A 13909-nucleotide genomic window follows, 5' to 3' on the forward strand; every position below is an offset into this window, starting at 1 on the left:
ATTTTTTATGAATTTTGAAAGGGGGTGCCAATCCATTGCCTCTGCTGAAAAGAAATAAAGTCGAATTCAGTTATAACGAACTCCAAGAGATCAAATCATACATGAGGAAAAATACCCGCGAAATTTAATTTTTTAAAACTACACTGCTGTGATAATGTATTGAGACAGGGGCGGCTTAAGCGAGGGTGCAAGGGGCGCAGCGCACTCGGGCGGCAGGTTGTAAGGGGCGGCAGCGTAGACTTTACTTAAGACAACAAAATTTAACACAGTAAAAATTCACGACATCACGCTTTTGAGTCCTACTATACCTCGACAACGGAAACGTTGAGAAAATAGACAAGGCCTCTGATCGTAATACCAAAGAATGTAAGCTATCTGGGCGGGTCGAGACAATATCTGTACCTGTGTGGGACTTATTTTTTGTGCCTCCTACCTATTGCTCCCTCCATAGCCCCTACCTCCTGCGTCAGGGAATCTTTCGTGGGGCCCATGCCCGATTTTCCACGGGGCCCCTTCTACAGTTAATTTATAGAGTGAAAAAAGTAAAGTTATAAGGATTTTGTCCCTGCCCTCAAGCTGGAGCCCTGTCAGCCCTACCCTTAGAAGGTCATGCCCCTCCCTCACAATTTACCCAAACAATTCCTAACAAAACTTTTTTCGTCCCTTCATTTCGGATTTTGAGCCCCTCCAGAGCCGATAGTTTGGTTTTTTTTGGCCAATGAAATTTTTTTTTACCCGTTCACCCCGGATTTAGCATCCTCTTAAGCGGTGCCCCGTGTGGCCGCAATAGGTCACATGGCCAAGCGCCACCCCTGTACTCTATTACAAGGGTCATGTGTGCATTTTGGTTCCCTCACCCATGGCCCCGCAAGAGCCCGGGATGATTCTCATAATTTTTTGGCTTTTTCAGGCTATAAATTAACTATAGAAAGGGCCGTGAGAAATCTGACTGGGAGGGGGCTTGCAAAAGATCCCAGCCTAGGAGCCCATACCCTCACTCAAAATTTGATCCACAATAGTCAAATGAAGGCAAAGGAAAAATTTGTTTTTTCACTTGTCCGGCCCTTGGAATACCAGAAACACCTTTGAAAAAATTTTCTTAATAAAAATTACCCCGTTAAATACCATCTTTACAGGATAAGTGATGATGGCTCACAAAAATGAGTGCTCTTTCAAGGATTAAGTTATCTGGCATTTATTAAGAATGGTAAAATAATTCTAGAACAAAAACCAAAGACAAAAAAATTTTCTACTTCAAAAGCGGGACGTATGGTCACGCACATCATTTTGCACGATAAACAATGATGTGCGGCTTTCTACTGGAAAAAAAAATCATGTTTATCTCCAGGTGCCCTTCACCGAAGCCCTATCATCCTCCTGGCAGGGTCGCCAGTAGGGGCGGCACATGAGGCTTCGCACCCGGGCGGCAGGTAAGCTCGAGCCGCCCCGTATTGGGACTTCCTCTAAGATTGGCACCACATCTTTAAAGTTTTTTTTAATCGATACTGTAATGCGTCCTTTTAACTTTTAACTGCCCTACTACTGGCCTGAAGCACATCCTAAATAATTTCAATGCAATTTTCCTATCCTGCAAGAACAATGTTGTGGACATTAGAAAAAAAATTCTAAAAAGGCGTATGACAGAAGGCGCAATTTAAAGCCGTTTATTAGAGACTCACTGCATCTGCTGATTTCTAAAAAAAGTGCAATAAATTCTCACGTAAGTCTTTACTTTGAAATGTCCATAACCCGCTCAATACGTCTCTTTGTGTCTGTCAACCTAAAATTTATGGTTTTTAGTGTTGATAATACGCATGCAAAACCAATTCAGAAACGCGTTTTCACAATCTGCAAAAACTGCTTGGATTTGATAGTTGGAAATGATGTCTAAATGCCAAAGATCTGGAGTTCGAATCAAAATGAAAATATCAAATAATTGAAATTGTGCTTCGTATAAATGAAATATTTTAATATTGAAAGCTATATATATAGAGATTAATCTCGTGCCCGTAGTCATACGTCTCATAAATGTGAAATTTTGTCGTAAAACTGAGAGTGAGGCATGAATCCCCTTGCGCACAAGTGTAATTTCGAGGCATTTACGCCCAACCTAAATTTATAAAAGTAAAAAGGACATAATCATTATAAAAAGGATTGTTTTCAGATCAAATTGCCGAAGTTGAATTACTTTACTGCAAAAATGTCAGATTTTTTTTGGGGGAAATACAGTCAAACCCAAAGCGTATTAAAGACCCTTTATAAATATTACACTTTGGTCAAACCCAATCAGACCGGAACTCCAAGAGACTTGAGAAATCACTTCGTAATAACGAAATTTCGTTACGAAGGAATTCCAGATTTTTATATTGTTCCTATGTAAACCTATCCGAGGGATTAGAAAAGTTTTCGTTAAAACGATATTTTTCCCATTATAATGGTATTTGTTAAAATGAGAGTTGTCTGTATTTCGTCTCAAACTATTTTTTTACGTGTATTTGGAGGCTGCATGGGTAACAGGGCATATGGCACTTTACCGGTGAGCCATTAGTCTTAGAGACATACCCAACTAGAAAAAGTATCCAAATCACGTGTCCAACTCAGATATGTCATCCATGTTGTAAGGGATTGTATAGCTATGAAAAAAAAACAAAAAAAAAAAACTTTTTATACCACCCCCGTGTGCCAAAGAACCCAATTAAGAAGTTGTTGCTCTGTCTTCTCGATGCCAACTAAAATAATTTCACGTTTCTAAGTGCAATATTCACCGAGATATGCGAATTCGAAAAATTGAGGAAATTTGGGAAAAAACAGCATTCAATGCGGGCAAAATGGTTTCCCCTCATTTAATGCTGTTTTTTTCCAATTTTCTTCGAATATCTCAGTGAAAATTTGAACTTAGACACGTTGATTTTTTTTGTTGGAGACCAGGAAACAACTTTCCAATTGAGTTTTGGGGCACAGGGTGTCCGCATAAAAAGTTAACATTTTTATTTTAATAACTATGTAACATAGAAGAGTTGATCCACTTTGCCCAAGAATATTTAGAAGACACCAACGAATAAGGCAAATACACAAAAAAAATAATAAAAGTCCTAATGCATTTCAACACCAATGGGTGCCGTCTTCAGAGGAAAAATTTAACCACTAGTTTCGCTGACCAAGTTTCCCATTTGGGTTGAATACCAAATCTTCAAGCTCGGTTGCTCAGCGGAAGAAGTACGTCTGTTCACTTCAAACGTCGTGGTCAGAATGAAGCTGTGAGCCTGCGCTGCATTAGTCTCACCCCTGGCAACATGAGTCAAATATCTGAGTACTACACATTATTCGGGTACTTTTTTCAACTGGAAGTATGCTTCTAGGACCAATGGTTTACCAGTAAAATGCCATATGCCCCGTTACCTATGCGCCCTGTATATGAAATATAGTACGGACTGTTATGTGAAATATTGTGTTGTGTTTAAGCCAACACGCACGTTGCTTCGTTCGCCTGCGAGAGAGCGGTCACATTATGAACCAAAAAGCCACTTGAAGGTAGCTTGTCATCCAACGAAATATCAGATTTTGACCGTATCGAAATTGAAGTCAACAAACTGATAATTTTCTTATTTGAAAATCTGATTATTTATATTTTCCGATGGGCTTGAAATCCTGATAATAAATCATTATTATGTTCACATGAACAGTTTTGTCACTGCATACATGATTTCTCTGGAATGAATGGTTCAAACAAATATTTAAAAAGTTTTCACACGTATTTTAGTTCATTTTTTTAAATTCATAGTAGGGCTACAACATGAACCTATATTCTTGATACATGTATTATTGTTGAAAACGATGTGGAAGGTTGAACTTTTCAATTGTGATTCATTTGTGTGGCTACTCCCTCATTACTACTTTTATCCACATGAAGAGAATAAAATTAATAAAACAGCGTGCTACCATTTTTTGCGATTTTTATCATTATAAGAATGCGTATTTTGGAAGCTACAACTGACATTTCTCAATGAAACCATAATCATTTACACACAAAAAATAACTAATTTGGAAATAATAAAAATTTTATCCAGTACAGTAACTTGACATTGTAACACGACTGAAGACATTGTGCCGTCTTCAAAGCGCAGAGTTTACATTGATTAAAAATATTTTTTTTTAATTGGACTGACACAACACAAAACATACAAATCAAACTGTGAAAAACACAAAACATTGATGACTTTTCTTTCCGAGCTCACCTCAGCATAATATCCGGAAAATAACTGTTTCCTTGACAAAACAATAAACTTCACAAAAAGTAACATTACGATGATACAGACACTTTGTGACCCCAAGGGATTTATTCTATTTTTACTGTATTCTATTATGTTCTACTTTTCTACTTTTTCGTTATTTTCATAAATTAAAAATTAATGAAATTAAATTAAAAAATATTTATACTTCAGGCAATTTTTGAATAATTATCTTCTAATGGGAAAACGGGGGGGGGGAAAGGGAGGGGGAGTAGAAAATTATTCATGTTCGCAAGGGGGCCACAGGAATGAAAAATTGAAAGGGGTCCATGGACAAGAAAAGGTTGAGAACCACTGGTCTAGGGCGTTATCCCGAAAAGTGAAAGGACGTGGGTTCGATTTCCCGCGAGCAGTTGAATTTTCTTTAGCCAGCTGTTAAAAACCTTCGTACATAATTAATGCCCTTCAAGGGAAAAAAATTATTTCAAGTAGCTGCAGCCTTCCATATGCCGGGCTTCCTTTTTTTTCTAGTTTTCCTTTTTCAGTCATGAGCGACAAAATAATTTTTTACGGTCATAATCCTAAAACAATAATATTTGTTAAATATAACTAAATTATGGTGGGGGAAAATCTAAATTCGGCCAATAATAAAATCATAGTAGTGCTCCTAAATTTTTTTTTATCCGACACCAGAGCCAAGACTAGTAATGCATTATAAAATTTTAAATTCGGCGGCTTCATCTTTATACATATATGTATATATGTTACGGTAAAAGCCCGAAGAGTGGTAAAACCTAGTTTTTACCGGTAAATCCTAGGTTTTACCAAGCACTACGGTAAAAGCTGACATTTCGTAACTTTCATGAAAATTAGTAAAAATGTGAATTTTCTAATTTTTATAAATTTGAAAGCTTGTAATTTAGTAATCACAACGATCCCGATTCTAATTAAAATTTTAATTAATTAACTAATTAGTCGTACAAATTCGTCAAAATTAGTAAAATTGCGAATTTTCTGATTTTTATAAATTTGAAAGCTTGTAATTTAGTAATCACAACGATCAAGATGCTAATTAAAATATTAATTAATTAACTAATTAGTGATTAAAATTCGTAAAAATGAGTAAAATTGTGAATTTTTCTAATTTTTATAAATTGGAAAGCTTGTCATTTATTAATCACAACAATCCCAATTCTAATTAAAATCTTAATTAATTAAATAATTAGTCGTTCAAATTAATCAAAATTAGTTAAATTGCGAATTTTTTAATTTTCATAAATTTGAAAGCTTGTAACTTATCAATCGCAACGATCCTGGTGCTAATAAAGATCATAATTAATTAACTAATTAGTCATTCAAGTTCATGAAGTTTTCTAATTTTCTCAACGCCATCGAGTGCACACTTTCCGGATATTTTAATGATCAGGCAGTAAACAGTAATTATACAGCTCATTTCGGGATTTTTCATCTCGGGAACAACCAAAACCAATCGGCAAATTTTGGAAAAAGTATGTTATTATATAGTGTTGTGATATACTCAATCGTAATAACTGTAATTTACAAATTCTGAAAATGATTGATTACGATTGTCTTGGGAAATTTATTGAATTTAATTTATAGTAATTGTTCCAGCTAATGTGTTTTTCGAATAGCCAAAAATCTTATTCCTATTAATTATCTTTAAACAAATTTCCAATCAAAGTTGGTTTAAAGAAATGTTCTCTAAATCATTGTCATTGCTTGGGCAGCGTGGGTTCCAAGCGCAGTGAGTAGGAGTTGTTCCATTTTATTTTCTGCAATTTTTGGAACTGCTAGAAATCTTGTGTGAAAAAAAAAAAGCCAGCCATATTCAAAACCACTTGTCTGAACTATCCTGTATCAATAACTTTTTACTCTTTCTTTCACAACAAAATTGCTAAATTTTGTCGGACAGTTATCTACTCTACGGGAAGTTTTGAAGCTCCTTTAAAGTGTGCTTTACTATGGATATTTTGAAAGGCCTCACGCGTGAGGCATTATCTTATTAGCACTGTCCCCCTCTGTAAAGTTTCGCTATTGTTCGTCTGCGAAACCCTTTTTTCAATAAGAGAAAATACTCGATTTCATCACACCAACAACCTGCACTTTTCTTTGAGATTTTAATAACTCAGACCACATAACAAAACAAAACTCATATGTATAAAAAAAAACGACCACACAGTTTCATTGACCATCGCCTTTCTCTTTTTCTCGCTACTTCCAGTAGCCCATAGCCCACTAAACAATTAGTGTCAATTGAATGTCAAACAATTGAATGTCTAGTCGGCCGTGAGTAGCCTCTCTTTTCCTACGTCCGCCCCAGGCAGATCCCGACACCAACTGTCCCTCTCTTCTCGTCCCCTTTCTCTCTCTTTTTCTTTTCTCTCCCATCACCGTTCAGTTCCTTGCATCATCATCTCTTTCACCTCCCGGTCGGGGGGAGGTTTGTCTCCCTCATACCTCACACCCTCCCAGGGGCGGTTCGAGCTTATCCGCCGCCTGGGACCGTCGTGAGACAGTTTAGTTTTTCCGAAGATGATGTGTCACTCTCCGCTATCCATACGAAGGTTTTTTTTCAACAGCTGGCTGATGCTAAGATAAATCCAGAAAAGAAAATTCAACTGGCCTTGCGGGGAATTGAACCCACTTCCTCTCACTTGCCGGGTGAGCACACTGAACTACAAAGTACAAGTAAACGAATCCTCTTTCCTTGCAGCTCGCGTGCTCTGAACGGGACCGTACATAGATAGCCAGACTGCTGTCAAAACTTTCGCAGCAGAGAGTGACATCATTTTCGGATAAATTACCATCTCGTGGCAATGTCAGAAATTGTGAGCTTCGGCCTGAGTTAGATCTGGCTGTCCATGTACGGCTCCATTCAGCGCACACAAGCTCCAAGCAAAGAGGATTCGTTGGTTTTGTGGTCTAGTACGCTCACCCGGCAAGTGAGAGGACGTGGGTCCGCACAAGGGCGCTTAAATGTTCTTTCCTGGATTTATCTTCCAGCAGTCAAAACCTTCGTAGTAACAGCGGTGAGAGACATCATCATCGGATATTATCAAAGCCTTTGAAAGTAGGAAAAGAAAAGCGTTAGCGAAAAGGGGGAAACACCTTCAATGCCCGTGCTTAGAAATATTCACACTATAATTCTGCCTCAGATTAATTACTTCGGAAGTATAAAATTTCATTTATTTATTTATAGGTTCAATGTCGAGTAAAATATACTTGTAAGGACCGGGTGGTGGGGGACACCAAAACCATTCAAGTGCTCAGGGCCTCCAAACATCTTAATCCGGCCCTGTTAAAAGACAGCAGATGCTGTCTTTTTAATCTCCCTTTTCCTCCTAGAATGTGCCAATCTCAAATGGCTGGACTTGAATCACTATGGCCTTCTTTCGAAGGGCTCGAACACTTTTCAAACGAGCAATAATATAAACCAAATCCAGCTCCTGGAATAGGCTCTGCACGCAAGCTGCTACGGAATATGGTATGCCCTATAAGGCAGTATTTCGACCCAGGCGAACGCAGATGCAACTTCCAATGCAGTCCATCTCCCCACCAAAAGCTATAACAGAGAAACATCTGGCAAGCCTTTTCCCAGAGTTGTGTACATCAATACCGATCCAAAACAACCATCTGAACAGCCCTCTTGCATAGCCACCATTTGAAGGACATGAGGTCTTACGAATAATACAAGGTGATTCAGAAAAGATGGGAGAAACTTTAAGAAGTGATAGTTCACCCAATACAAACAATTGTCATCAAAGAATGCATGATCTAACATCAAACGTAAACGCGCTAGTGCCTTTCGAAACGGCCGCTTCGCAAACGTTAAAACGGCATTCCCGTTGAAATTTATCGGAATAAAAATAACGCCATTCATGCATGCAAATGTAACCTGGGGAAGAAAAAGAAACCGTATGCAGATCTGCGTCACAGTGAATAAAAGGCGTGGACTCAGTATTACTAAAGTGCGTCATTATCCAGTACGTTACAACTGTTAGAACGGTTGCACGCTGGCATAAATTTACAAGGCTGAAGTCCGCGCCTTTTATTCACTGTGACGCAGATTTGAGTACTGTTTCTTCTTTTTTCTCAGGTTACATTTGCATGCACACACATGGTGTTCTTTATCTCCAGATAATTTTCAACAGGAATGTCGTTTTAATGTTTGCGGAGCAGCCGTTTCGAAAGGCGCTCCCGCGTTTGCGTTTCATGTTAGACCATGCATTCTTTGATGACAATTGTTTGTGTTGGTGTGTACTATCGCCTCTTGAAGTTTTTCCATCATTTCTGAATCACCCTGACGATGGACAGAAGAAAGGTGCTCGAAAAACTTTTTATACAAAGATTCTCCTACTATGTTGACCAGGACGGCCTCCTTCATCTTTTCAATTTGGTTTTTGTTTGGCTCACTCAACACATGATGCCCTTCATTTAATGGAACAGATTGAGAATAGGAGGAAGGAACATCTACTCACATCGTTATCTCCCTCGACATTAAGAGAGCTTTTAATTGTGTGCTTCATGAGGTAATAACTAATAGCCTTCGAATTATGTCTACTCCTCTTCAGCTAAGAAAAATTTTGGAGGACATTTTCTCGGGACGCACCCGATCACTCTTAATATAAGTACAGCACCAGCATCCAAAACGTTGGTTTGAGGTTGCCCCCAGGGCTTATGTGGCGGACCCGCTTTCTAGGAATACTACATTCGATTCATTACTTCTACTCCAGTGGGCCTCGAGGATCACAGCATAAGCCTTTGCCGATGACTTCCTTCTCTTGATGTCTGCTAAGGAACCCACTGAAATTACAGCCTCTGTCAACGCTGCGTTGACACAGATCTCCAAATGTTTACAACAAAATGATCTGCAAGTGGAACCATCCAAGTCATCATTTCTCTGGCAAAACAAGAGGAAAAAGAGTCCCGCTATGAAAACTAACGGGGAACAAATTAAGTTTGCCGAAAAAGGTCTCAAAATTTTCGGAATATGGTTCGTCAACAAGCTAATATTTTTTACACACTCACATTACTTACTTAGAAAAGCTATCAATACGCTAGATCATTTCAGACGATTATTGGGTGCAGGGTGGGGATACCATCGTAATCTGGGGAACACCCTCTGCAGAACTGTACTGCATCGACAGATTGCCCTTGGGGCTCCCATCTGGTTTTCTACCCCCTCTGCTCGGCGCCTGGCAAGGATGGACGTGATTCAAAGACAAGCTCTAATTTATACCACGCGAGCGTATCGAACCATGGCCACCATTTGTTTTACAGATTGCAACTGGTAACCCCCCCCCCCCCGGGACTAGCTATAAAATCTTTTGAGATTTATGAAAATTGGAAAATTCGCAATTATACCGATTTGCACGAATTTAAATGACTAATTAGTTAATAAATTATGATCTTAATTAGCATCAATATCATTGTCATTAATAAATTACAAGCTTTCAAATTTATAAAAATTCGAAATTTTACTAATTTTGACGAATTTGAAGCACTAATTAGGTGATTAATTATGATTTTAATTAGCATCGGGATCATTTTGATTATTAAATGACAAGTTTTCAAATTTATGAAAATTAAGAAATTCGCAATTTTACTAATTTTTACGAATTTTAATCACTAATTAGTTAATTAATTAATATTTTAATTAGCATCAGGATCGTTGTGATTACTAAATTACAAGCTTTCAAATTTATAAAAATAAAAAGATTCGCAATTTTACTCATTTTTGCGAATTTTATCACTAATTAGTTAATTAATATTTAATTAGCATCTGGATCGTTGTGATTACTAAATTACAAGCTTTCAAATTTATAAAAATTAAGAAATTTGCAATTTTACTAATTTTGACGAATTTGAACGACTAATTAGTTAATTAATTAAGATTTTAATTAGAATCGGGATCGTTGTGATTAATAAATGACAAGCTTTCCAATTTATAAAAATTAGAAAAATTCACAATATTACTCATTTTTACGAATTTTAATCACTAATTAGTTAATTAATTAATATTTTAATTAGCATCTTGATCGTTGTGATTACTAAATTACAAGCTTTCACATTTATAAAAATTAGAAAATTCACATTTTTACTAATTTTCATGAAAGTTACGAAATGTCAGCTTTTACCGTAGTGCTTGGCCCGAAATGTATACGTTTTCAAGCGTATTTCGGGCTTTTACCAACTCGACTTGGTAAAACCTAGGATTTACCAGTAAAAACTAGGTTTTACCACTCTTCGGGCTTTTACCGTAACATATATATATTCACGCAAAGAACAATATAGAGAATTCCCAAAATAAGAAATACAGGGTGTTCTGTTAATGGACCGACAAACTCAAAGGGTTGTTAGTAGGCATCAAGAGTAACAAAAATTGCAATGGAACATGGTGTCGCAAACCACGTTGAGAGAGTGAAACTCGCAAAAAACGCATGCAAGCTCTGAGTCCAGTGGAGACGAAAGATGGATGTCACTTGATCGCTGAATGCGTTCGTGAACTTACTCACCATATTTGAGGGGCGCGGTAGCCTGGTCGATAAGATGCTCGCCTAAAGTACCAAAGGATGTTTAGAGGTGTCGCGAGTTCGATATCCGGTTCGTCCTTGTTAGAAAACTTTCCTGACACAGGGGTACAACAAAGAACGGCGACTTGACCGCAGCAAAACATTGCTACCGCAGAGAGTCCCCCATCGAGGGGTTAGCGCACCAACCTCTCGATGAGAATAAAAAAAAAAAACAAGCCTGCCGTTCGGAATCGGCAATAAATTGTAGGGCCCGGTCTAATTAGCCCTCGTGTGCAGAAAATGACCGTGGTGCGACAAAAATTGAGCAATGATCAAAGAGCTCACCATATTTGACGTGAGCAGCGTCGCGAAACGCATGCGCTGGGGTAGGGTCACACGCTGCGGTCGACGTAAATTAGTGCTATTGCGGTAGTAAGCACATGTATGCTGTTAGTTGTCTGTTTCAATGAGTATCGTGATGGCTTCGAGCACATCAGGGAATTGCTTTTACGTCGTTGTAGACGGTGCAATGACACCAGCGGCCGCCACTTGCAACAACTTTTGCAATAATTAATCAAATCTTTTTGCAGTTATTATTGTACTTTTTGTTGTTCCAGCGTCACGTCGAAACCTACACGCATTTTTCGCGATTTTCACCCTCTCAACGTGGTTTGCGACACCATGTTTCATTGCAATTTTTGTTCCTCTTGATGTCTACTAACAACCCTCTGAGTTTGTCGGTTAATTAACAGAACAGCCTGTATATCCCGCACGCAGCATAGCACACCACAATCGAAGAGGCATAGGATGAGAGAGGAATTTTCTCTTCACTTTCGCATTTTTAAGGGCTAGATAAGAAGAAAAAAAACTTACTAAGTGAACCGAACCACACACACACACAGCAATCTCAAAGAAAGATAAAAACTTTTCCGCCATTTGTTTATGGACCGGAGATGAAAAACCATAATAAAATGCTGTAGTATTCACGAATGTTATGTACGTGAAAACACCCGTTTTTATGTATATATATATATTGTCGTGCGAGATTCATCATCAAGCGCAACCGAGGGAAAAAATAAAAGCATCATCAATACCTAGGAGAAAATAAAAAGGGAGAGGCAGGAAGAGGGCGAAACACCCCTATTAAACGAGAGGGAGGGAGGAAAGAGGGAGAGTTTTCCCGCCATTCAGCAGTAACATTAGAGCCCCCTTACGGAATTTGCAGCAGACCTATCTACTTGCGGAAATGGTCGTGACGGTTTCTAAAGTGGGGCCCATATTACTGATGTCTAGCTTTTGCAATCTCGTTGATTGTTTCTCAAGCTGATTTGCAATGTTGCTACACATTATATCGGTTTTGTGCTGAAAATTTAACATATTTTTAACAAAATACGATAGAATAGTGAAATAGTACCGTCAATCTTTTTTGTGCCAAGAGAGAAAGAGAGAGAGAGGTGTGCGCGCGTGCCCCCCTAATATACCTAACCGTCTGCGTGCGTATCTAGGGTCGTGAAGTTAATGCTGCCATCCATATTTCGAATTGTGAGTGAAGTATATTGAATATTTGTACTGTTGTAGATAGAGCCGCAAGTAGGGAAGGACAGTCTGGCACCCTGGGCACTAGCTGGACCAGCAGGAAGCCAAGTTTTGCTTTTTGTTCGTTTGTAATTAAGAGAAGGGGCGCCGAAATGGGAACTTTCCTCGAGCGACAGTGTCAACTTTTGTCGTGTTTAGGCATGATAAAAAGGCAATAAACGCAATTTTCGATTAATAATTAGTATCAATTAAGTTCGAGTATCAATTAAGATTTCGAGTGTCCGATTGAATAAAATCAGTTTCCTTCAAAAACCTAGCAAAAGGATCCTCCGAGAACAAAGAAGTGGTTGATGGAAAAGCAAACTTTTTTCCGGGGGGCGAAAGAGAAAAATAAACAAGAATTCATTGTAAGTACGTAACTGTATCTCTGAAGAAAATGCCTGCATGTTAAAATTTTCAGTGATAAGAAATGTCCAAAAAACATGACCTATAGCTCGAAAATGCCCAAAATATGACTTGTCACAGAAAAATATGATTATGTCATAAAATTCCGAGCCGTACCCATTACAATTCAGTGTTTCATGTTTTTTTCTCGAAGATATGTGTTTTAAATAACGTCTTATGTTATTTTTATATTACACTGTTTTCTATATTTTCTTCTAGGTAGAAGATAGAAAAAAGGGAGGAATAACTTTGCAGCGATTCAAAGAGCTTGTGACCGAGTTTTTTACATCTATGGATGCTAATACACCTAGCAGAAATATTTTTGGTCCACTTGATCCAAACATGGCTGATGGAATTCTTGCTAGAGCAGCTCCAAATACATGTGATAAGAAATAAGACAGACAGTTATAATGCCGAGAGCCAAATATTTCGCAGAAATCGCATCATAACTTTCGCACACCGTGAAGAAATTTTGCTTGTTTTTGGTGTCAGCATTTTGAATCTCATTTTATGATTAACTATATTACAAAAGTAAAATGCTTTTAGATTAAAAAAAAAGAAACATCTTTTCTAATTCAAGCATTCTTCGCTTTTCCGGACATTTTGTAATCATCATTTATTAATTAAGAATGTTCTCTGTATAATTTGCATTTTCAACTTGATTTGAGATTTTTAGTTGGTAATGTCACTTCGGGTATAACCCTCTAATGCATCGTATAAATCAGTGTTTCCCAAAGTGGGTTATATTGCCCCCTGGTGGGCAATCGGACTCTTCAAGGGGGCGATACCAGCTTCAGACACGATTGGGGGTCTATGAGTGGTCATAAGGGGGCGATGGGAGGACGAAAGGAAAACATAAGTTTTCGAAAACTCGGACCCTTTTTTCAAGGGAGCCTTCGTAAATATCCTTGCCCGATGGGCAAAAAAACTAAGAATATTACACACTGTATATAGTTGTACTTATTTCATCTGAACAGAGCTAAAATGTTTTTCCCCCTTTGAATACGCGCTGTACATTCCAGATGTATTTTTTAACTGAACGTAACATTTTAATTGATCGATAAAGCCTATTGTTGCAGATTTCAACACCATCTGGGGATAGTCAAGCAACCCCTGGGACTGATTTTGTTAATGACTCTCATTATTGGAGCCATGCCCCCCCCCCCC

At 38.1% G+C, this 13909-nt stretch overlaps 1 protein-coding gene across 1 annotated transcript in view; it reads left to right on the top strand.

Annotated features, from left to right (window-relative positions):
• Nucleotides 1-13321, top strand: part of LOC149080332 (sarcoplasmic calcium-binding protein-like) — a 439250-nt gene extending 425929 nt beyond the window's left edge. Inside the window, exon 6 of the mRNA XM_089238635.1 lies at nucleotides 12962-13321. Within this exon, the coding sequence (XP_089094761.1) occupies nucleotides 12962-13138 (177 nt within the window). The 3' untranslated portion in view covers nucleotides 13139-13321. The remainder of the gene's footprint in view (nucleotides 1-12961) is intronic.
• The last annotated feature ends 588 nt before the right edge of the window (nucleotides 13322-13909 follow it).

Source organism: Pholcus phalangioides, unplaced genomic scaffold (assembly GCF_987345545.1).
Source record: "Pholcus phalangioides strain wild (caught in Gottingen) unplaced genomic scaffold, Ppha-v1.0 ptg000011l_1, whole genome shotgun sequence".
Taxonomy (NCBI): domain Eukaryota; kingdom Metazoa; phylum Arthropoda; class Arachnida; order Araneae; family Pholcidae; genus Pholcus; species Pholcus phalangioides.